The sequence below is a fragment of the Priapulus caudatus genome, unplaced genomic scaffold, assembly GCF_000485595.1.
Source record: "Priapulus caudatus unplaced genomic scaffold, Priapulus_caudatus-5.0.1 Scaffold568, whole genome shotgun sequence".
NCBI classification, from domain to species: domain Eukaryota; kingdom Metazoa; phylum Priapulida; class Priapulimorpha; order Priapulimorphida; family Priapulidae; genus Priapulus; species Priapulus caudatus.
Window position 1 is genome coordinate 64,673 of NW_014577629.1, and position 25,650 is coordinate 90,322.

Genomic DNA, 25,650 nt, shown 5'->3' on the forward strand with positions numbered 1-25,650 from the left:
GTATATATATATATATATATATATATATATATATATTGTTAGATGTCCAGGAAAACCGCATAATGTAGTGTGGTGTATATATATTATATATATTTTGTTAGATGTCCTGTTTCGAATCCTGTCCCTGTTTACATAATTATGGCGGTTCACCACCACTCTCGCCAAGTACGACAGCTAGGATGACGTCATCCAGCAGCAGCAGGCGTAATTAATACACCACCAACAGCAATGATAACAGTATATATAACGACAGCGAGCATGATGACGACCAGGCGAGCAAAACCATCCAGAGCCATCACCGCTAACAACTACTAACACCACAAACACCAATCACTCTTAGCAACTAAGCCACCGACCGCCATCCATCAACCAACAACAACACTCCAAAACACGCTCAAAAGTAACCACCACCACTACCACAAACAACAACTATCATCATGAGTTACATCATCATAACAAGTGTTATAGCACGAGTTAAAATGCAGGATCATTTTTATTCTTAGTTCGATTACCTCAACGTCTCTAAACTTGATGGCAGATTCGACTGTGGGCGTCTTCACGAAGGCACGTGGCTTGTTAAAATACTGCAGGTATGACTCATATAATATCAGATACCATCACAATTATATTATACCGCTAATATATCTCTACTAAAATATTAGAAGTGTAACATTTCGATGTATGGTACCAAATATGCGACAATATAAACAGAGTATTACTATCTATCTTCAGATTGGCGGCAAAACCCCCTTCACATATGAACAAGAAGTTGAGATAACCAAATCACCATCTGAAACGTGGGAGAATATAAACCAAAATGGTGAGATAAATTATTTTTCTATGCTATGTGATGTATATTGTATAGGTTTTCTCGTATACGTCGTACGCCCGGCAACCATATTTCACTCATCCGGCCTCACTATTGACACCCAACATATTCTTATCCATTACAGTCTATTTGTCTATGAATAACTTTTAAACGAAATTTACTGCATTAATTGTCATTTCTTAAATAGATCATCGGTGATTCTTGTTTTGCTACAGATCTGAAGAGACTCTGGCGTGTTGATGACGTCATGGTGTTGCCTGCAGCAAACTACTACGATGAATCAGCGAGGAATCAAGATTCGGATGCTGTTGTAATCGATATAGATGAGCGGGTGAATTTGGCAGATCAACTGGCAGATTTGGTAAAGCATGAGCTGGATGCGTCAAATGATAAGGCGCAGCCCAACAGACACGAGAGGTCTGATCATGCCAGCAAAGCTACACATCCTGTACCTTCTTCCAATGACAATGAGGATAAAGCAGATAAAAATGGAGTTAAGAGTAAGAAAGTATCTCAACTTGATGATGTAGAAGAGGTGATACTAGACAGTGAACATCGTCCCATAACTACGACAGGCAAAAAACAGCACGTTGACTATCTCAACGAGCCAGCTATTGTTGATGAAGGACATTTAGATGTGACGTTTCCCACAAGGAAGCAGTTAGACGTTATCATGCAAGATGCTCTAGACCAGCCAGTAGATGGCGCAGGGAGCGCTCCTCAAAGCTGTCCCTTCCGTCCAGTTGAACTAGATGAGGAACCAGTATTAGTAGACACAAAGTATGAACGTCATGTGTCAAATGATAAGAAGAAGCTCTCGCACAAATATCAAGGTGATGACGTAGGAGATGTGAGACTAGACAGTGAACATCGTCCCATAACTACGACAGGCAAAAAACAACACATTGACTATCTCAACGAGCCAGCTATTGTTGATGAAGGACATTTAGATGTGATGTTTCCCACAAGGAAGCAGTTAGACGTTACCATGCAAGATGCCCTAGACCAGCCAGTAGATGGCGCAGGGAGCGCTCCTCAACGATGTCCCTTCCGTCCAGTTGAACCAGATGAGGAACCAGTATTAGTAGACACAAAGTATAAACGTGATGTATTATATGATAAGGAGAAGCTCTCGCACAAATCTCTAGTTGATGATGTAGGAGATGTGATACTAGACAGTGAACATCGTCCCATAAAGGTGGCAGGCCAAAAGCGTCACTTTGATTATCTCAACGAGCCAGCTAAAGTTGATGAAGGACATTTAGATGTGATCTTTCCCACAAGGAAGCAGTTAGACGTTATCATGCAAGATGCTCTAGACCAGCCAGTAGATGGCGCAGGGAGCGCCCCTCAAAGCTGTCCCTTCCGTCCAGTTGAACTAGATGAGGAACCAGTATTAGTAGACACAAAGTATGAACGTCATGTGTCAAATGATAAGGAGAAGCTCTCGCACAAATCTCAAGGTGATGACGTAGGAGATGTGAGACTAGACAGTGAACATCGTCCCATAACTACGACAGGCAAAAAACAACACATTGACTATCTCAACGAGCCAGCTATTGTTGATGAAGGACATTTAGATGTGATGTTTCCCACAAGGAAGCAGTTAGACGTTATCATGCAAGATGCCCTAGACCAGCCAGTAGATGGCGCAGGGAGCGCTCCTCAACGATGTCCCTTCCGCCCAGTTGAATTAGATGAGGAACCAGTATTAGTAGACACAAAGTATGAACGTCATGTGTCAAATGATAAGGAGAAACTAGAAATACCAGAGGTGTCTGATGACATGCGCACATCTCTACATAACGTGCGGTTAACCGCGAACAATATGGATGTTAATGGCCAATCAAGAGGCGAGCAGGCGAAGCAAACAGCGGCTCCAGAGTGCAGACAGGCAGCCGAAAGTAGTTCTGACTTCGTAAACGTGGATGCGCCAACTGAGCATACACACGAAACCTGTACCCGTCCTCCGCGTGATTCGGAGTCAGATGATGACGGCGGTGGCACCGCAGCTCGACCCGCGACGGCTGAGACAGCAGCACATCGCAGACTCGAGGACGACCTTCGGAGCGACGCTGCACATGCATGTCCTTACACGAGAACTACTGACGCGGAAGCGGGCGCCAAAGAAAGTGAGGAGAGTTACGAGAACGGGGAAAAAGCAGCAGCTCGAAGTAGACAGTTTGATGATCGAGTTCAACCGCAGGAAACGTCTGGAGAGAAGCACGTTGTTACCGATGAAGGGGGCAAGGGCACATGGTACGGGAATAACTAAGCGGAGAAAGACTCAAATTTCTAACAAATAATCTGTCCGGCATATTCCCAACCCCTATAGTATACCCCACCCCTAAGATACTTGATATTGAGTCTATAAGGAGTTGTTCGCTCTCGTTAACAATCGAGCGTCACGTTTAACGCATTTTGCACATTTGCATTGCACATTTCTATTTCAGCCACGAATCGGTTGTGCGGCAAAGTTTGGTGCTGATATCAATCGTGTCTCTGAGTGTCGCAATTAATCACATCTGGTACGTAGAGAGCCTGTTTAGAAATGTGTAAGAGATATCCTATTCGTGGTTAGTAGATTTTCCTCTTTTCGCCTGTCAATTCACCCTGCATGTGTATACCGTACGAGAGTCACTGTCGTAACTAGGGGCCCGTTGTTAGAAACAAAATTCGTCTTATTATTGTCGTAACATAAATTTTTTTCTCGTAGACCGGACCTCTATGATATACTGTATCTATACATGTTTCCGCCAACAGTCTATGAGAAAAGGTTAATGATTAGACTAATGTTAAAACAAATGTTGTTTCTGACAACGGGTCTCATGGTTTTTAAATAGGTTGTTGCGGCAAACCTACAAACGGTTATGCCGAACATAAAATACACTACTTGTTGCGGTGTACCATGTACTATATCATACAAAAGCTCCTCAATGCCGAATATTTGGTATAGCTGACTATTATTACTAATTGCTATTTATTACTTGTATCTATTAAATAAGTACGGTTTGTGTGTATGCTGAATACACGTTTACACTATTTGCCATTAAAGCTAAATAGGCATATGTTGATCATGTGTTCAATGCGATTTTCTTGGCATGTTAACCGGAGTTTTATCGCAATCTGCGGCAGCGGAAAGTGTTATATCGCAAAGTCACCGGTGGGTATATGCCGAAAACGCAGTCGTACAGCCGAATAGGTACCATGTTTTTTGGGGGGATTCACTTCCCATGTAAACACACGCACTCACGCACGCACGCACGCACGCACGCACGCACGCACGCACACACACACACACACACATATATATATATATATATATATATACATATATATAATACCTATAGGTATATATGTTTTTCGATGGACAGGACACATGCACGCTTCACGCGTGATACTAATGCCGATCAGCGGCCTACTGTGTTTAACGCAGACTGTTAATAATTAATTACTATTTACAGAATTACGAAAGCTGCATATACTATATGCAAACAAACAGAATAATTGTAATTTTACGCAGGTCAATTTTTTGACATCTTACGGCTATCTAAATTTCCGTTTCTATTCTATTTCTAATTGAAGCAAACACAATTGATTCCACATGGGACGTGATGTTGTTAAATGTTTAGATTTGCCTTAGATTGAAGGCCGACAGTGCCAGTATTGTCTATTCTATATCTGTCCGGAAACGAAAGAATGATACATCAAAATTGGTATTATAAATAATTCGTATAATAATCCCTATAAGTAAACATATATATATATATATATTTGTTTATTTATTTACTTTTAATATATCATATTATGTCGAGATGATTATTATTGCAACTATAGTCGCAAAACACCTGGTCTTTTTCATATAGTTAGCCCACCGCCATTCACGGCTTTAATTTGTGCGTTACTAACGGTTTGTCGGCACTAGGATTGTTTTGACCTAACGTTTCAGCCACCCGTCTCGTGTTATTATCACCGGTTTTTGTTATATCACACGAACAAGCTAGAAATCTTAATGACCTAATAGCCATTTTAGCACGGACGCGCCAGCTATGTGGTGTGTGCGTGCGCGCGCGCGTACGTTTGTGTGTGCGCGTGCTTGCGTTTGTGTGTGTGCGTGCGTGCTCCTGTGGTAGTAATCCTAATTGACAACTTTGTTGTTCTGACAGGTTTCGTCCAAAAAAGCCCGGTCGATTGAAGAAACAGAGAAGGAAAGAAACTGAGAAAGAATTGGTGCGCAATAATTGGTTTTTGATGTGGGCGATTGTCACAGCACTGATAATCGAGATCTTCATCTATGTCTACCACTGCCACATCATAATCACGTATTACAGACAAAAATGACCCATTGTGTGAAACTCGCAAAGATGAAGTAGCAGAAACCGTCTGGAATTTTATTAATCTTATACATATGTACAAATTAAAATAAACTTAAAAAACATAGTTATATAAATGCAAATAAACACTGAACTGTATTTTTTAATTAGTCACAGAATAGCTGGAGTGGCTTTTACTTGACGTCTTCCCAAATAGCAGTGACGTAGTTGGTTTAGAATCACTGATTCCTGCCCCGTGCAGTTTTTGCCACGACGTTCCAAGTGTCATTGTCGTAGCTGAAGGCAGCCTCAAGTTTATTATGTTTCTATAATTTCACGTTGCTCGGCAATACACACGTAATTATAATTATATCAGAAAACAGGCAACATGCAGACACAGCACATAAGCTTCGAAAGTATTTTTATACTGAGCATAACAGTTATCATATTTTATACAGACCTCGTTGAGTCGTTCCTATCTGCGCATAACAATTTTACGCGCAGTAATACATATAGTAGAAACATGTGATTCCAAAAATATATTTGCGCTCGGAATAATTGCTACCATTCTTTCATGATATTATTAATATTAAATAACATCAGGGGTAAAGTCCTGCCTATTAATTACTCCTGATATTAGAGTTTTATTCCACGCAGTATTTTACGTATTTTCACGTTACGCGTGTACACAACAGCATTTCAAAACGAAACGCAAGTAGTGCTAGCACTTTAAGGAATAAATGCATAAATACATGGTGTAAAGTTGTGGAAAGTGTTCAAAAGGATAGGTGAGATGTCCATGTAGATAAATAAGTGTTAAAAAGCCCGATCATTTTTGCGTTTTGTGAGCCATTTTTCGTGGAAGCAGTGGGGAGCAGGTGCAGTTAGTAAAACTGGCATAGAATGTTCTATACCCATGCGGCAACTGTACGCGGGCTATAGTTCTAGAGCTACAAGCTGGAGTGATGCAAAAGAAAGCATTTTGCTAGGTGTGGATGGAGAGGCCGGTTTTGTTTGATGTTACTCTGCCGGAATACAGCGACCGCACTAAGAAACATGCGGCATATAAAGATGTCGCGATCCAACTGGAAATGACGGGTAAATACCTCCCATGCCGCCAGCGTCATTTTTCACCAAATGGTAGCCGTGGTAGCCAGTCGCTTGCATGCGCACACTCGGCGAGGCGTGCGATCGATCGCATGCGATTGCAGGTTGCAGCAAAGTCGCAAGTCTGCGCTAGGCTTAAATTTAATGTTATATTAATACTCTTTTTTATATTAATTATAATATTTTATATTAATACTAAAATTTATATTAATTAGCGCGCGAATGAAACTGCCGTATCATAGAGGAATAATCGTTTGACCATTACTAATACATACTACATAGCGGTCTTTCGAGTTGGACCAGATGTGACTTCTAGCGAACTAAGGAGTTGAATCAACAAGATCTATATAGTAGTAATTTAGACATAATTATGTACGGCACGAACATGTGCGTATTGGGTGGGTGGGTATTGTTTAGCGATTTGCTACTTTCCTTCCGTATCCACGCACGATGTATAATGTCAATATCTTTTAACCTACCGCCTGTATTCAGCGAAAGAAGATCGTGGCGTATACGGAAACTGATAATGTGCTCATAGAATTTATATGTGTTGTAGAGAATTCGTGTTCGACACATAATTGATAGCTTACTATGACTGTTCGCGCGGGTAAAACTAATGCCAGACAGGGCGCAGCGAGAAAAGGTGACTGGCGAAAAAATATTTAATCTAGTGTCCCACGGAAATTAAATACGATAGAAAGCCAGCTGCTTTGAAAACGCCGAGTGCGATAGTTTGAAATTAATTTGGCGAAAGAGATCTTAATTTTTGTTTGATCGTCCTTTTAGAGACGGCTGAAAAGATAAAGATGGCTATGCAATTATTGGCCGATTTTGAAGCGACCGCTAATCAAAACATTTGACGGGTTTTAGAAAACATAGAATCCCGGATTAATAAAGTAAGTTCTTGATTGAGCACAGCTAAAGCTGCATCGTGAAATGATGAAGAAGGAAATTAAGGGCTTCGATAGACCGTCCGAGAAGAAACGCGAGTTAACGTGTAGTAAGATTTAAAGTTAAGAAAGCGGTTAAAGTGATTCAGCTTCCTTTCAAGCCGGAAAGGAATAGGAGTAAAAGGAATCGTGGTCAAGTCGTTGGTCCACGAACGTGGAACCAAACCAACACACACACACACACACGCACGCGCGCGCACGCACGCACGCACGCACACACACACACACACACACACACACACATACACAATGAATTTCTGGAAGCCACTCAGAGCGTAATTAGCAATCGACGTAGTATATACGAGGTTTAGACGAAAACCGATTGTAAACGTTACTATATCTTTTTCGGTTTTCTTAAGAGTGGATTAGTATTACAGGTGTCCTTTATTTCTTCACCCTACTGAACTTCTGAAATTTTAAAAGGCGTGACTTGTAGTGACGACTGCATACTGTATTTTAATATCACAGTTGCTACAGTATACGAAGCAGAATACAGAAACGTGTTTGAAAAAAATAGTGGACACTCTGAAAACCATCTGTATGACCTCCTGTACAAGCAATCTCACGTTGTTAGCTGTTAGCTACCTGTTAGGGTAAAAATATAACCGTGAGGTCGTCGCATTATCGAGGAAAGGCGTTCGGCGTTTCCTCATCCACATCAATGTTCAGGATAACATTTCTCCCACACGCCACCGCGGGAGTGATGTGCTTGTATGGAAGAGAAAGATGTGATGGGTAATAAGCTCGCAATGCGCAGAAAGCGTAAGGTAGTTTCATCTGGTTTTAAACCGCGACGCCGCGTCGCCATTACCTACTCGGAATGTGATGTTCCAACCGTAGAAATATGTAGAGACACTACTATATTAGTACTTACTAGTCTACTACATTATTTCTATGGTTCCAACACACCGTTCGCACACTCGCGGCACACGCGAACCACCGGCGGCAGTCACGTACGGCTGCGGGCGCGGCTGTCATGTGTTGCTGCGACGCAGTCTCCGGTATTCGCCGTCGTGGTTCAGCAATGGCTTCGCGTAATCATCGCTTCTGTGTATCGCCCTGGTCTTGACTAGTGCAGGTAATTTATGCCCGCCATCCAGCCGTCGTGGTGAAGCGCTCGCGACTGAAACCGTAGAGAGAGATCTCATGTAATGAAAAGACGTTTTCACTCGGTCTCGGACTTCTTAGTAAGACCGTCTTAATTAACAGCAACCTTACAGCGGTTTGCGGATCTGACGCAGCCACCCGGAAGTTGTTTTAACGGAGAATTTCATTGGAGGGAAAAACACTCGAGAATTTACTTCATATTTTACAACGAGCATCATTCGTCATCATTGTATGCAGCCGGTTTGTGGATAATCTTACGCTGGTGTTTATAAGCCGCGTTCTCATTTTTGAAATGCATACAATACCTATCTCGACTTACACAACATAAAAACTCACTAGCTGTCAAATCATGGCCGGGAAATATTCTACGATCCGCCGATTCACCGCCGACGAAGAGAGGTTCGGCAGCCGTGACTGAGTAACCCAACGTATGGACGCAATGTGACCCCAAGGTAAAGCAACTCAAATACACCAACGCTACGCAAGCAGAGTAAACTAAATGACACGCAACGCAACACAATGCAATACCATGCCACCACACGGTATGGCACGATACAACGCGACACAATGCAAAGCAACGTAACGTAGTGCAACGCAAAGCAACGCACGCAACGCAACGCTAAACAACACAACACGTAACAATAAAATTTCCAATGCGCACAACTAGAATTCCATTGAGTTTTATAATATCATGTCATATACTGGTCAAAAAATTTGTGTGCGTATGCATGTGCGCATGTATGGATACTGTGTACCTACTATGTTCACTAGACATGAGTATAGAAGCGTAAATGGATTTTCAGATAATATATTTATCATGGTCGATTAACACGCTGAACAACAAAACAACAATCACAACAACAGAAAAAACGTTTGCGAGAACATCCTAGCGGTAACCTAATAAGGATTACTTGGCGTTGTTGTTGCTTGTGCTGCCAGTACTTCATTGGGACTCCTGTTGGCAGACTCTCTGCCGACGTCGCGGCCGATGCACAAGCCGACATTAGTTGGCGGAGAACATTCGGTGTTGCTTACACCTCCCGTCATCTGCATCGGTTTCGAGGTAATGTAGCTGCTAGCACTGTCCACGTTGGCGGAACGATTTCGAGACTGCAAAACAATACGATGACATCATTTTCATGCTGAGATGTGCAAAACAAGAATGGATAAATGCTCCGATTATGGCTGACTATCACATCAGAGGTGAATAACGACAAATAATTTTTTTTCTCAAAAGATTTGTCATTATTCGCTCCTGCTGTTACGGAAGAGCATCCCTCTACTCAGTTGTAACACCATTTAGATTTATGGCGAGACAAGGAATATTTAGTGCGTTTTTATCTGCCCAAGTTTTAATTAAGCGCGTAACACATCTAATTTCTATTATAAAAAGTTGCATTGTTCTGCATCGGTCTCAGGATTAAGATTACCGAAATTAAATCGACCCTCTCGTGTTCGGTAGCCTTAACGAGAAGCTTGTTCCGTCTCCCTTGTAAATGCTTGCGGAAATCGTAGCTCTGCATGACGTCACCCGTCGGCTGAGCAAGGACGCTAGGTGCCGATGAATCGCTCAGCGTGAGTCTGCTGCTTTTACTGAAGGCTAGCCTGTGCACAGCATCGGTCCGCTTCTTGTCATACATAGGACTGGTTCCAGACAAACTGTCCGACAGCGAACTTCTCATTGAAGACGGGCTGACCCGAACGTCACTTGCCAGCTTAGCGGTTTGCGACCCATAAATTACTCCGCTGCTGTGCCACGCGTTGCCCTTAGTGGGTGCGCTTTGCTCGGGCAGTAGCGGCAGAGAACGCATCCTTGCGGTTGAGCTGTGCCAGTAATTGCTGTCGTTGTGGATGCGTGGCAAGACTTTACTGCCGGAAGATGATGACATCGACGCTTGCTCTGCGGATAGCCGCAGCTTATCCAGCATTTCCGCGCGCAGCGTTTGATCTAAACGGGAACCTTTATCTGTAACGTGAGCCGCCGCCGCCGCCGCTTCCTTTCGCGTTGACATGTTTACTTTGTGTGCACCTTGCGCGTTTGCGACTTGATTGCACCTCAGCGTTGCCTGCGAGAAGTGTGTCGAGTAGCGCTGCAGAGCGACTTCCTTCATCTTGAACCTCTCCATCAATGCCTCGCGACGGTCTTTACAATGCTCGTCGCTACTTTCTCTGGCGCTGTTGGCGGCGTGTAGCGGCGCAGTGTTTTGCCTCGTTTTCAGCGCGATCGCTTGGACGGAACTGGTGACTGGATCACTCGCGTTATAGTCGGTGGCAGCTGCCGTGACAGTGACCGCCTTCTCAGCGCGCTGTCCGTGTGACTGCGAATCCGGCTGGGCACTCTCGAAGACTGCTCCCGCATCCGCGTCGCGTAACTTCGTCGCCGCGTCTGTCAGCGGACCGACAGTGGCATTCTCTCCGGCGGCAGGAGCCCGCACTACCTGCGTCGTTTCGGCGAGGTCTTCGAAAATCTCACTTTTAGATTCGCTGTTGTCTTTCGACGGATTTCTAACGACTATTTCCGAGAAGTTGTTCGATTCCGGAAGAATGGTTTGTTGCGTGTCGGGCTCTTTTTGGTCGCTAGAGAAGCTGAAGCTGTCCTGTAGACCGGCCTCGCTGGACGTGTATGTGCTCTCCATCGCATCAGCCTGCTGGGTTCGCCGAAAGAAATGTCGGATGAATCTGAGAATGTTTCGCGGGGCCGGGGCGGGGGTGTTCTCCTTCTCGTGGTGTGTGCCGTCGTCTGCTAGGAGGGATGCAGGCGTCGAAACCTGCTTCTCTGTTGTGAGGCCCTTGCCCATATGGTGCTGCGGTATGTAGGGAAGTACGCGGCGTTCTGATGTCAACAACTTGATCTTGTCCTTCTTCCAAAAGAGCTTTACGCATTCTGTAACAAAATACGTAAACATAGCTGTTTACGTGCTAGGTTTCTTGTTCGCACCAATTGGCGCTGTTGCTATTTAGTATACCCGGTGTTACGCAGAAATATATGTTACGACGGCCGGTAACTATAGACGCACTATTTTTCATGAGATAGAGATTGTTGTAGATATGCTGGCTCTAAGCAGCATAGAAGCTATAACCACTGACATCGTTCGGGAGAGAGAGAGAGAGAGAGAGAGAGAGAGAGAGAGAGAGAGAGAGAGAGAGAGAACGAAGAGAAAGGAGACGCAGAGCAGAGACCAGAGACAGAGAAAAGAGAGAGGGATGATTAGAGAGACAGAGAGAGAGAGAGAAGAGAGAGAGAGCAGAGAGAGAGAGGACAGAGAGAGAGAGAGACAGAGAGAGAGACGACGAGACGACGACCGCCAGCAGCCAGACGATCGAGCAGACGAGAGACGAGAGACCGACCCGACCGAGAGAGAGAGAGAGAGAGAGAGAGAGAGAGAGCGAGAACCGCTGATTCTGCTAACAAACGTACGTTTCCACAAACACACGAAAATACACCGTAGATTTATAGACGCATCGTGCCTATACTCTGAAACTAATGTGATTGCCACGTACAGTACCAATAATAAACAACACACTGCCACAACTCCCACTAAGCAACGATGGGCCTGCCAACGATGGGCCAACAACTCCACTAAGCAACGATGGGCTGCCAACAATGGGCCAACAACTCCCACTAAGCAACGATGGGCCTGCCAACGATGTGCCAACAACTCCCACTAAATACAAGGTAGCTGTGGTAATCCTCGCCGTTCAAGCGAAGCTCATGTTCTTAACGTTTCAACAGTAAATACTAACGAGCCAACCACCTACATTAACTACTGAACAAACCGCATACGAAACGAATTTACTTCAATAATGTGCTAAAATATTTGATTGCATAATAGCAAACTTACTTCTACATGTTTATATATACAATTCGTAACAACTACACACGGGTCCGTTACGGATATTAAAAATACACAATATAATAACAATATCATATTTAATATAATAATAATAATAATAACAAATGTCATACCTGTGTGGCAGGACTTGACGGCGTAGTCCATGGGTGTGATTCCAGAGATATCCCTCACGCTCGGATTCGCTCCCAGCTTTAACAATGTGCTGATGCAGCGATGTTGGCCGGTTACGGCTGCCCAGTGCAGCGGTGTCCTACATTTTGTAGTTCATGAAAAAAAAAAAAATACAAACACATAATCGATATTATACAATTGATAATAATTACAAAGATATAATGTAATATTGATTTATATAAGTCGATAATAATGATATAGATATCAGAAATCGGAGGTTTTCGTTGTTCTCTCATTCCCTTATGATCCCCTCTCTCCATATCTTACCCTTTAAAATCCCTCGCGACCTTTACGCCAATCTCACGTTCAGTATTTTAACCTTTCCTGCGCATTTAACATGGAAATTGATCAGTGCGATTATTATATTGCTAATATTGTGAAAGATTAAAGCTGATGATAGTTATGCCAATTGAGATATACAGGCGGGAAAGACTGTATGGCGTAATCATCAGCGGAACTGTGAATTATTTGTTAATGAAAATAATACTTGCCTCTCGTCCTCGTCAAGAGCATCTAGGTTGCAGCAATGTATCGTCGCTAGCTCCTTGATCACCTGCTGATGTCCCGTCGCCGCCGCTAGATGAATCGCTGTCTTTCCCGTATTCTCCTCGCTGTTGACCATTTCACGTCTCTCCGGATCGGCGCACAGTGCACGACAGCAAGCCACTGATCCTTTCTGCAGTGGATTCAGCTCATTAAGCTAATTATTTTTACAGCTTTATCGATCCTGTAGCAATGTATAGTAGTCTAAACACACATACACATACATAGGCCTATATATATATATATATAGTATAAAAATATATGTATGGTCGTCACTAAAGGGGGAGCATGGGCACAGTGTAAAGGCGTAGTGTAAGACTAAGCAAGTAGTTGAGCATTATCGCCTTAATGGCGGCCCAGATTCGAGTGTCTATGTGATGAAGTGACTCATATGGCGCTGTGTCATACTCAATGACGTAATATATAAGCACCATTTTACTAGCCGCAAACGTCATCTCTTTTTTCAGAAACTGAATCGTTTGTGAACTTCCCGCTGAAATCAATTGTTTATTTTTCGCTTACAGTTGGAAAATATGACATCTGTAGAAATTCCGCGTCTATGATTTCGCCACAAGTGCAAATTGGCACTACGGCAACAACGACTACGAAAAACTGAGCACGCTACTTCCTTGACTATCTAATTTAATCAGCGGAGATATGCTAATAGTATTTATTTCTATTCCTGAACAAACGTCCTTTAGTCTGACCTCCTGACGACATCGGAGTGCTCGCCCATTATAAGCATGTAATTAAGAAGGGTTCGTAATGTAAATATTGGGTATGTATGGATGACAAACTTTGTATCAGTTGTATCATAGGTACATGTACTGTGCGTATTATTAATTTCTGAGACAGGACCGAATATGTAAACAATAGCAGAACTTTCCTTTGGTGTGATACTGAACTGTTGGATATAATCCGTATAAATCCCGCGGTTAGCCTGAGCACACCCCACCACACCATACACTGTGCGATTCCCGCACTCCTCAGTATATTTCAAAATATTTCTATTTCAACGATTTTGGGGGGTTTGTCGCATTTATCTGCACACTAAATGCGCGCCGGGGACAACATATATACTTAGCATAATACATCTGCATTTGCATGCAGCTTGACACGACCTCCGTAGATCTAGTAATTGATGCTACTGCCGTAGAGGTTGTCTACTTTAGCTATAGACACGCGTGGTAGCTTCGGTTATAGCTTTGTTGAGGCATATCAACCATCATGCCTATGTCGTAAGCAGTTGCGCAGTCACGTGTTCTCCTCAAGGCCACGCTGGGCTAGCCCAGGAGTTTTATTAGAGGGCCATGTCTTCTACCACAGCTCCTTTGTGTGGCCAGGCCGTGGCAGTTAGAGGTTGTTAAATTATGTCAAGAAGGAATTCCACGGTGCACGGAGCTATCGCATATCATCATATTTCAATACAAATTACAGTTTAGTAGGCAATTTGTTAGGCGCGGCGATTGTACATGATTCATTATGCTTACAATACGTGTGATATGGAGCAGTGAAAAGCGATACTAACGAAGTATATTATATGTAACATTTAACAACACGTCACATTCCATGCCGCGCTGCGATTTCACTATTATTAATTGTTCCTCGGAAATTGTAGTCTCTGGCGATGTTAAGTGAAAACGCTTTTATCCGATGAATAATTCTTTTTCGAACGTGTAATCATAGCCTCGATCAGAGCCAGATAGAACTCACCCACTTTGGAGTCGACGCCATGCACTCCATCAAACGTACAACTGCGTTTCGCGAGTAATAATGCGGTACTATACCGGGGCAACATGTTTGTCACGGTGCATAAAAATCATTAATAAACGCACAACTAGCTGAGAAGTACCTGTGCTGCCCAGTGAAGCGCCGTGTTTCCATCAACATCGATGTAGACCAGCGCAGCGCCCTTGTTTAGCAGAAGTTGTATATGCTCGACTCGACTATGAAATGCTGCCCAGTGCAGCGGAGTCATCCCCTGCAAAAATCAGCAACCACCAATTATAGCAATTAAAGCAAACACCACAAGTTACGCTCGTTGATGGCGATATACTGTTGCATCGATCACCAGCCCACCAGCGGTTTTTTTGTTCTCTTATCCATAAACACGTAGTATCATCTGTAAGCGACGGAGTAATAACACAGAGCCAATAGACGAAAGGCCGCAAATATGAGATGAGGTCCGAAAAAAAGCATTTGCCAAATAAAAGAACAGCGGCAAAACTCGTATTTAAAATTTACGTTCTTGGTGTATTCATATATTCTTTTTTATTCTTGGTATTTCATCTTTAGACATTCATTAACAGCATTAACGCTCATCGTTTTTGCAACGCATTCAGTTTTTGATGAACGGATTAAATAAACGACGAATACATTAGCCTTCGTAACGGTTAATATTATTAGTTTACCTAATATAATAATATATACCTCGGGCGACATAAAGCTGATATTCGTCCATAAGCGACAAGATTTATGCGTTTTCTTATCCAAACTCTGTGTAATATATTACTTTATAGGCTTACATCATAAACTAATCGCATTTCTTCTGCCACGAAACATTTAAGACTGTAGGGGTAGGGTGCTTCACAGAAAGCGCAATAACGGCTGGCCTGCCGAGTATCTACATGTAAGTTTAGTATAGGGATGAGCGTGCGACGATTTGTCATCAGATTCTATGAACTGCAGGTTTAAACTTAAATTTGAGTTAATATATTAGGAATAAGATCAATAAATAATGAAATAATTGATATTTGTATCTCCTCCTCCTCCTCCTCCTCCTCCTTCCCTGCACTCTTTCCTCGGACACATTTTCTTTATTCCTACATCATTGCTGCACATCCGCCCTCTTCTCTGTTTCTAACTTCTCCGTTGATATGTGAACTGTGCTTACAATTATTTGCCTGTGAAGTTATTATTATGATGGATTAGGAGTTCAGAAAACTAAACAGATTATAGCGTTGTGCATCAAATTATTAGACTCTAGCAAAAGTATCCGACGTTGCCCGAGAAAAAGGGGTAAGCGGGATGGGGGAGGACATACTTTCTACTATATGTTTCAAACAGGTATCGTTCGGTCTCTCTCGCGCTCTTTCCCCTCTCCCCCTCTCCCCCCTCTCTCTCTATCTATCTATCTAGCTAGCTTTCTCTCAATCTCTCGCTATCTCTATCTCTCTCTCTCTATCTATTATCTTATCTTCTATCTATCTCTCTCTCTCTTCTCTCTAATCTCTCTCTCTCTCTCTCTCTCTCTTTCTCTCTATCTCTCTCTCTCTCTCTTCTCTCTATCTCTCTGCTATCGCTTCTCTTTTTATCGCTCTCTCTCTCTCTTCTCTCTCGCCGCGCGCTGGCGCGGTTTCTCTCTCTCTCTCTCTCTCTCTCGCGCGCGCGCTTTCTTCTCTCTCTCTCTCTCTCCCGCGCGCGTCTCTCTCTCTCTTTCTTTCTTTCTCTCTTTGTTTTTCGCGCGCGCGCGCGCGTGTGTCTGGGTGCTGGTATAGGTAGGGTGAGTGCATGCGTAGTGCTATATAGGTTTAGTTAGGTAATGTAAACTACGTGGTGAGCACATAGGTAGGATACGCCTGTGTATAAGGCGGCGCTAATAATTGAGCCGGCTGGAAATCAATAATTACATTCAGACAGGTGGCGAGAGCGTGCAATGCTGGATTTCACTACGCGCTTCATGTCAGACACGAGATTGAGCGTGTCTCTTGTCTATCTTTGTTGCGCACATTAGTTAGAATGTTCTAAGTGACGAAGTAGGGAAGATTTCATATGCCTGCATGCTGACTACTGAGCTTGAATAGGCTGCGGTAAAGTGGACAGAGTTTAGACTGGCATCGCGAGCGCGTGCGCAGTGGAGCGGTACGTTGATGGTTCGTAGCCTGTCTAGGGCACACTTCATCTTTATAGATAATAAGATGTTCCATCACTTATGATATATATAAGACTTCAGCAGCATCTTGTAATAAATACACAGCCTGACTTCGTATGTATAACGATGTATTTGCATTGAGATATTTCGTGTTACGAGACAAGATGGTCCGGCCTCTGTATTCAAATATCGAGAGAAGCTTTGTAGTATTAGAGCAGCAAAAGTAAAGATTTTTTGTCTACGAACAATTCTCACTCTCACACAAACCACTTCCCTGCATTCAGCCTCAGTTCAGGCATTTTGTCGTAGGTTGTGATGCACCAGCAGACTTTTCTCCAACGCGCAAACCTAGCCGTCTCGTTGGAGATCTTACATGGTCTAGGACAGCAATTATTACTAACCTATAGCTACACTGAGCCATAATTGTTCCGATGATCTTGGAACGAATTGATTCTTTAGCATTGAATTCCTATATATATTTTTGCGGTAACCCGTATAATCCGTACCATAATAACTCCGTATTGCGATTGTTTTCGCGCAAGCAATTTCCTTCGCTAAGCGAGAAGCGATCGCACACGTACAAAGAGACAAGGCTTAGGTATATGTAGGGTAGGGAAGGCGCATTGGGGATGAGTCTGTTGCGCCATTGTGGGGTGCGCAGTGACACGAAAAAGTTTGGGTGCAAGCAACAACTGCTGTGTGCAGTTAGTTTGACAGGTGCATACAGATTTCTTCAGGTGTATTACTATTTGACCTTCATGTGTCCCTTCTCGGCCGAATAGTGATATACATGGGGCATGTTCATTTGGCATGTGGAACCTTCAACCTACGTGTGTCGACCCGCGCATATACGATCACTATATCGCGTATATCACTATTTAACGGGCAGGAAATCATTTGTATGCCTAATGGAAAAGCGACAGGGGTGGGCGGACATTTTACCTCATTATCTGGCTTGTTGACATCATCAGCAGGAACATAGTTAAGCAGAAGTTCAAGGATTCGCCAGTCCTGCTCATACGTCGCAGCGTGCAGTGGCGTACGGTTGTGTTTATCCGTCAGCCGTAAACTGTGAATGCCCCCGTTCCGTAATAGAAACTGCAAGCCTTCGAACCAACCCTACAGCCAACATGACGAAGATTATTGAGCGTCAGCAAGTGCACACACGTGTAATGCATGAAAAACTATCAAATTAAAATAATGGTTTTGTACAGTCTTTGTAATTTATTTGGTGTATTATACTTGCCATTCTGCCGCTTGAAGAAGGTTGTTCGAAATGAGGAATTCATGCAGCCAAGAATTAGAGTGCACTGATTCATTCAAATCAACCAGATGTTTTGTAATATGGTTAGTTCATAAACAATCCTTTTAGGTAAGAGTTTATAATTACATTAAGTGCAACGTAAAATTACCGTTTATGTAAAAACACTAAGAAACAATTCTAAATATACACCTCGTATGACTTGTAACATTGTCCGCTTAAACAGAGGGATATACTAACAACCTATATATATCCTAACAGCTAAAATGAGAGAACAACGACGGCGACAACGATGACTACGACAATGCCGACGAGGAGGAAGCCGATGCTTACAATGACAATGATAATAATGGTGATGATGATGATAATGATGATGATGATGATGATTATGATGACGACGATGATGATGATATTGATGATTATGATGATGATGACGATGATGATGATATTGATAATGATTATTATTATGTTGATGATGACGATGATGATGATTATTATTATGTTGATGATGACGATGATGATGATATTGATGATGATGATGATGATGATGATGATGATGATGATGATGATGATGATGATAACGATGGTGATGATATAATAAAAATTGCTCACGGCATAGGTTGCCAGGGCGATGCCGCTGTGACCACAGCTGTCTTGAGCGTCGATGCTTGCGCCCATTTTGACGAGAAGTCGAAGGCACTCAATCTTCTGGGTGCTGACGGCATGCAACAGCGGCGTCATACCTGCATGCCCACGACGTAGCGTTAATTACCTAATTTCGCTGTTTATTGCGAGAACACGGATTAATATGGCGAATTATTGCACGAACAATAGACAGGTGGGTACATTATGAACCGGCCGACTTTCATTGGCACGGAAGCAATGTTAACTCAGCATGTTAACTCAGCATAATTGCTGAGTTATTTAAGTCGCCGTTAAATTCTACATTCATCTCATCCGCGGAACCTGTTTACGAATTAGGATATTGTCTTTAGGGGCAATGGCGTTCAAACACATCGCACGTAACTTCCGACAACGTTTAACGTTCCCTTTATCGCTGCAAAGGTAACATTATCGACCCTTACTAATCGATATAACCGGCAATTAAGCTTATAGGTGCAAACGTCAGTTGTAACGCAGACAGAATAGTGCGGTTGGTGCAGGAACAAGAATCGAGAAACTTACCGAGAGAGAAGCTTGAGTGCTATATATATATATATATATATATATATATATAGCTGGATTGATGGGGTTCGATGAATAGATGGATGGATGGTGGGATGGGTGAATGTGTGGATGGATAGCAGGACGGACGGACGGACGGACGGATGAGCGGGCGGACGGACGGATGAGCGGGCGGACGGACGGATGAGCCGGCGGACGGACGGACAGAAAGATGGACGGACAGACAAATGGACGGATGGCAGGGTTGGTGAATGGATGGATGGATAGTTGGAGTGGACGGATCAGAGTGGACAGACAGATTGACAGAAACACAAACGGAAAGAGAAATCGAGACGTCGTTAAAAGTGAAAGTGTTACTGCTGGTGTGATATGGTAGAAAAACTTGTGTGGTCATTTGGAATATTGAAAAAAAGAGAACGATGAGAATACAGATAGCAAGAATGAGAATTGGCGTGCTGTTATATCATGCCGTAAAATAAGTCATAAAGGGCAAAGAACAGCCTATCAATATTAAGATCTTTTTGACAATTAGTCTTTTGAAAAGTTTAATATTTAGAGAATATGCGCATATACGTAAGTGTTTGATCAAGCAAATAATAAATGACATTAGTTGTATTGCTAACGTATGTTCACTTGCACCGCGTACACTAGCTTTAATTTTGCGTTGCATTAACCGCTGCTATAGCTTCATAAAACCAACAATGGAAATGATAGACTGTTCCTACGAAACCTCCATCTTCCTTGCAGACCATTACGTATATTGACTCGTTACACTACTCTATTCATAATTTCTCAATCTGTATTTCCCTCTTAACACGCATATAATTAACAATAATGCACAATAACGACCAATAATGCCGACTGTCAGAATTCTACATTTTTATGCTGTGCTATCCCTGAATACATACATAAATACGATACATCCATTTCCATGTTTATCTCGCATTATATTTTTACGCAAAGAGACGCGACATATTACCAATAGCGTATAAAGAAGTGTATGTGCGTGTACGCGTGCGTGTGCGCATGCGTGTGTCTTATTGTGTGCAGTAAGGCCTCTTTCTTGTTTGAATAGGAGCTAGTAGAGGGTGTTTGTGGCGCCTGGGCTAGCTGTGGTATAGGTATAATAATCTTAATCGTTATCATGTGCACTTATCGCTGTTAGAATCATCTGGACGACTGCAGACTGTAATTATAACACTAATTCCTTCTTGATAGCGATGACGTTTTAATGGATAAGATACGCCTAACGCCCTTTGAAATCATTATACGAAAAGCGCACGCACGTATCCTGGAAAGACCCCTGTCGATGCAAATATGCACAAACGTATGAAATGGTCGGAGAGCCGACCCTATTTGATAATTGTTGGAAACAGTGTGAAACAAAATTTACTCTATGTAAATAGCTATAGTGACGTAGCTGTGAGTAAACGAGTATACTAACGAGTAAACGAGTATGCTAAAATGCGGATTGTGTGTAAGTTATATCCGGTACACCTTCACAAATTCTCACCTTCTGAATCTGATGCGTCCATGATGTCCGGGTCCTGCAAGATTGCAGCCTTTAATAGGCAAACGTCTCCCTTAACTGCAGCTGTGTGTGCAATGCTATTAGTTAAGTCGTCCGAACCTGATCCAAGACTGTTTACATCTGCAATTATATTGTAAAACATATAAATCAAATAAGGACAAAATAACGCTAATTAGACGGGTTTCATTGTAGATATTATAGCATATTTTAGTTCGAGATAAATTCGAAATGTAAGAATGTGTTATCAGTTTAGACAAGCAAACTGTTTTCTTGTCATACTGTATTGTTCACTGCATGGACACTACAAACACATACATCGACAAGATAGCAATAAGTGACATCCGCCATGGGTGATGATGATGATGATGATGATGATGATGATGATGATGATGATGATGATGATGATGATGATTAGGAATCACCTACTAAATTTAAATTTCTTATGCCACGAGACTATCTCACAGACCGGAGAAGAATTCGATATACATATATTCGAGTGTTCTTAGGGCGTAAGTGTTACGTTAGAAACTAGAGCGCATTTACTGTTGAATTAATTAATCATTATAACAGTAATTAGGACTGGATTTGCAAGAATTTTCAGCAACAACTGTGGCGTGTAGGCCTACATCCATCATATCTAATATGGAGAAATCGTGCTTAAACCCACCTCACACACACACACACACACACACACACACACACACACACACACACACACACACACACACACACACACACACACACACACACACACACACACACACACACACACACACACACACACACACGCGCGCGCGCACACACACACACACACTCCCCGCTCCTACGGTCTACCTTTTATCGTTACACAAGTATATGTAGGCCTAGCGTTGTCATGGGATTATCGCGCCCGATGGCTGTCTGACCCAATAATAACGACATTTCAATACAAGATATTCGATTTCGTGGACATATCCCGACGAGGTAAAATCAGCGCTCTACTGTCGGGCCGATTTCATCAAACGCTTCTCTGATCTAGCTGCTCCCTGTACTCGCTTCCTGCATTGTACGTATTATGATACCTGATATTGCCGTGGCGATTACGAGTGAGCATATACGTGAGACTCGTCACCATGGCAACAGCGCACTCTGAATCGCGTGATATCTGTTAACAACCCTCGTGGCCCGCAGTTGCGGGTGTCAAAAGGATGTTTTCGCATATTATTTATTCATAGAACATATTGACAGTATCGCAATATTACGCATTTCCCATCTTCGGAGTAAGGCTTCGTCAGATGTGCCGTGTTACTGATTACAATAACAATAAAAAAAATGCTTTATGCAAGTTTTTGTTCGTAAAACTGGGTGACTATCGTGCACACACATTTGATTCCGCGTACAATGGTTGCGCATTGCGTAAATATGACAGAATTAGTACAAGGACAGTGTTTCCGGCATTACTGGTTCCGGTCTTCTCGATAACTGCGATACTGCGATACCTGGCACATTGCACGTTTGAATCAATATACACTTATTGGCAATTATATTAGTCAAATGGATTTAGTATCTTATTAGACAGGGTTTCATCCTCGAATAATTATGATGGTAGGGTTACCCGATCGGAACGGTGTCGGTATGAATACCAAATTATTCGCCAGGCAAAGGAAACGAGGAACGAGACGATGGAGGGGGGGCCAACATTATATTTTGCCCCCCCCCCCAAGCGCCAGATACCTTTTCTGGGGCACTATTCAAGGAGAAGGTGCGCACACAATTAAGCCTTCTTCTGAGCCTTGCTTTAGGAAGCATCGAGGCGTCGTTTTCTCGTTGCAGGCTGAATGATATGACGTTGAGGGGCGCTCACCCAACCCTCGCCAGAGTGCGCATTTTCTTTGTACGTATGGGGAGAACACTGTTTACGTTACCTACTCACGAAGCAGCTCGCGTTTGCAGGTGCGAACACAGCAAACACACGTGCGCGCACACACACGCACATCCACACGCAAGCACCCACACACACACACACACACACACACACACACACACACACACACACACACACACACACGCACGCACGCACGCACGCACGCACGCACGCACGCACGCACGCACGCACACACACATAAGTAAACATGCATATACAGATTTTCGCAGAGAAAGCTTGTCACGTGTCTCAGCTAACATTTATGTGTCACCATCAATCACATCGCCGAAAATGTCATGTATGTATGCTAGTCGATCCAGTTGTGTTACATTCACTGATAACAGATATTTAAAATCTTAATTTAGAACCCATTTCTTGTCAATGTTGACTTTGTCTAATTCGACTTTGTTTCAGAACAACAATCCGAACCTAATATAGTAATAGCGATCGTTGCGGATATAGCTATAATAAGTAGTGTTGTGCCATCTATATTCTGTGCTAATCACACCTAAAGCTGTGTAACTATGTTTAAACGCGCTATGGTGGTTTGATTAAATTTTATTAAAAAATATATTAATGTTAGACCTAACATTTAAATGGCCTTGCGGAACTTTCTCCTTTATGGTACGTTTAGTAAACATAGACGTTTTGAGCACAAATATCACATCAATGGTAATTGAGAATACATTGAACTGCTTTTGATAAGGTTATTACAATAGTTAATGTATTGAAGTACCTTGTACATAATTTCATAACCCATCGAATAAATCATCACTGCCGAAAATGACCCAGTTCATAATATTTCTAAATTACGTGTAAAATATATATTTCCCATCTTACTTTATCATATCATTATTATTTACGTACCTTGGTTATCTCTGTCGTAAAAGGGATCCATTTCGGGATTCAGTCATTCATTTCAGTCATTGATGATGCTCATTTAAGAACCATGATGCGCTTTAACAAGCTGTCGGTTATCAACATAGCCCGCACGAAGCTATGCAACAGCAGCAGGCATACGGACGAAGAACGCCTAGCGCGTTGTCTTACGTCGTCGCCCCTCGTCGTCTGTTCGCATTCAGTGCGCGCCCGCCGCCGCCGCACAGCAATCACTACTTGTGTGGCAATGAATCAGCAGTGCTGCGATGAATGCGCGTGGATCAATACGCGCTACAGCTGCTGCTCGGCTGACCGTCAGTAGCGTCGCAAAGCGCGTCGAACGAATTCTCGGCGACGCGGCCGATGCAACAGGTATATATCTATAATTATTATATATATACGTATGCACACGCGCTCACGCTGGTGGGTCGACGGTGAGTAACGGCTGCAGTGTTCGCTCGCCCCGTGCGTTTGTAGGATTGTCACCTTCATCGGAGTTCATCGGGTCAAGCATCCTCGGCAGGCGCAGCCGCCAACGAAATCCGAATGCCCGGCGGCTAGTCTCGATGCTTTGAACGACAACTGCCTGCGTGCCGCGCTGTCGTAACGCCATGTCCGCGTCCTTCAGCGGATGACCTGAGATGCCATAGCAGGCGCATGCGCACGCGAGGTGCAAAGAAATCGATCCCTTTGCGCTCCAATCATAGATCGGCAAAATTAATGCGGCACTCGACGACCGGCGTTTAGACGAATATCTAGGACAGCGCAAATATAACGCACAACGCTACCTGTATCCCTGCGATGTGCACACAATACACATGCACAACGCTACCTGTATCCCTGCGATGTGCACACAATACACATGCACAGCTAGCTTATTAGCACGGAATACTGCGACTAATCTCATGTTGTTATATTGCACGCCCACCCTGCCATCCGGCGCTTTCTATACCTCACAATGTTACTTATCCTACTTAGCTTGACAGCTTATAGAACAAGGCATTGCTCGCTGCATAGTAAGGTTTGATCACGACCGAATGATGCGTAGGTGCTTATACCCAATATGTCGCTTCACTTAATTATTCCTATTACTTTCCACAGAAATAATATACTATATTATAATGAAAGAATAAACAGGCAATTCACGTGTAGTATTTTATTTCTATACTACTTTCAGAACAATGGTAGTAGTGAAATGGCTCATAATAAGTGAGGAACGCGGGACGCGCGGTTGGATCATTTTTAATTATTTAGGAACCGGCAAGTAATACGGTAACAGAAGGAAACCGGAACTAAGAATTGCGATTTTAATTCATTGCATTTTGACACATTTTTTATCTGGGAAACTGGGAATGAACAGCACCCTTCTTAGTAATGGCAGAGACAATAGCACACTAATAGGGCCTGTTCTAGGGTCTCTGGTAATGGTAAGTGGGGTAAATGTAAAGTAATTATAGTATGCGAAAGCAGAGCAATAAAAATGCGAGGAAGCGAGACAAATGCGATAATTAATGCTAGTATAACTGCGCGAATGTATGTTGGGTTACATCAATAATAAAAATAATAATAATAGTCACTCGGACCAAAGGTGGCGGTGACACAGACCGTCGTCGATAGGCGCGTGGATGGCTGGATCGACTGGTTCATCCGGGAAGCACGGCGCCTGCTTCGTACGACGCATTTATTTATTTATTTCCTGACGGTATAAAGGATAGATCAACATGAGCTTGCGAGCTAATCACCGTTTGTGCAATAACAATAAGAATAATAACCATTATTATTATTGTTATAATAGTAAAGTGTTAGCTTAACAAGTAACACGTGACGATACCAATGGTAGCTAAAGTGCTATAGGTGTAGATCACAGTGTGCCTCCGTTCTCTCGCACTGGTATTGATGCGTTTACCTTCAGCGATTTGACCTCGACATGGTTGAGGCCTTGTGGGACATTGAGCGTTCATATTTTTATCAAATGTTTCCCAGACTTACTGAAAACATTGGTTGATGGTTATTACAATAGGTAGAGTAGTATTTAATACCTAATCTTTTGTGAATTTCTACACGGTAGTGCGTGTGTTGCAGAGGAGTATTTAAAAGACACTTACGTGAAACTATTAGGCGATATAAAGTACGGAAACACTAAAAA

The 25,650-nt window shown here is 42.9% G+C and overlaps 2 protein-coding genes across 2 annotated transcripts in view; one reads left to right on the forward strand and one right to left on the reverse strand.

The window, feature by feature from the left end:
* Positions 1-5,769, forward strand: part of LOC106811724 — a gene marked incomplete in the record, with an annotated part of 19,437 nt that extends 13,668 nt beyond the window's left edge. Inside the window, 3 exon segments of the mRNA XM_014815431.1 lie at positions 1,348-3,088; positions 3,283-3,357; positions 4,996-5,769. Coding sequence (XP_014670917.1) covers positions 1,348-3,088; positions 3,283-3,357; positions 4,996-5,170 — 1,991 coding nt within the window.
* A 2,404-nt stretch (positions 5,770-8,173) lies between these two features.
* Positions 8,174-23,677, reverse strand: LOC106811721 (ankyrin repeat domain-containing protein 24-like). Its single transcript, XM_014815428.1, has 10 exons — positions 23,493-23,677; positions 20,705-20,842; positions 18,619-18,749; positions 17,688-17,864; positions 14,727-14,855; positions 12,823-13,007; positions 12,274-12,410; positions 9,737-11,190; positions 9,218-9,416; positions 8,174-8,322 (listed from the first exon to the last, which is right to left on the reverse strand). The coding sequence occupies exons 1-10, from the start codon at positions 23,521-23,523 to the stop codon at positions 8,174-8,176; spliced, it is 2,730 nt and encodes a 909-aa protein (XP_014670914.1). The 5' UTR covers positions 23,524-23,677.
* Positions 23,678-25,650: the final 1,973 nt, after the last annotated feature.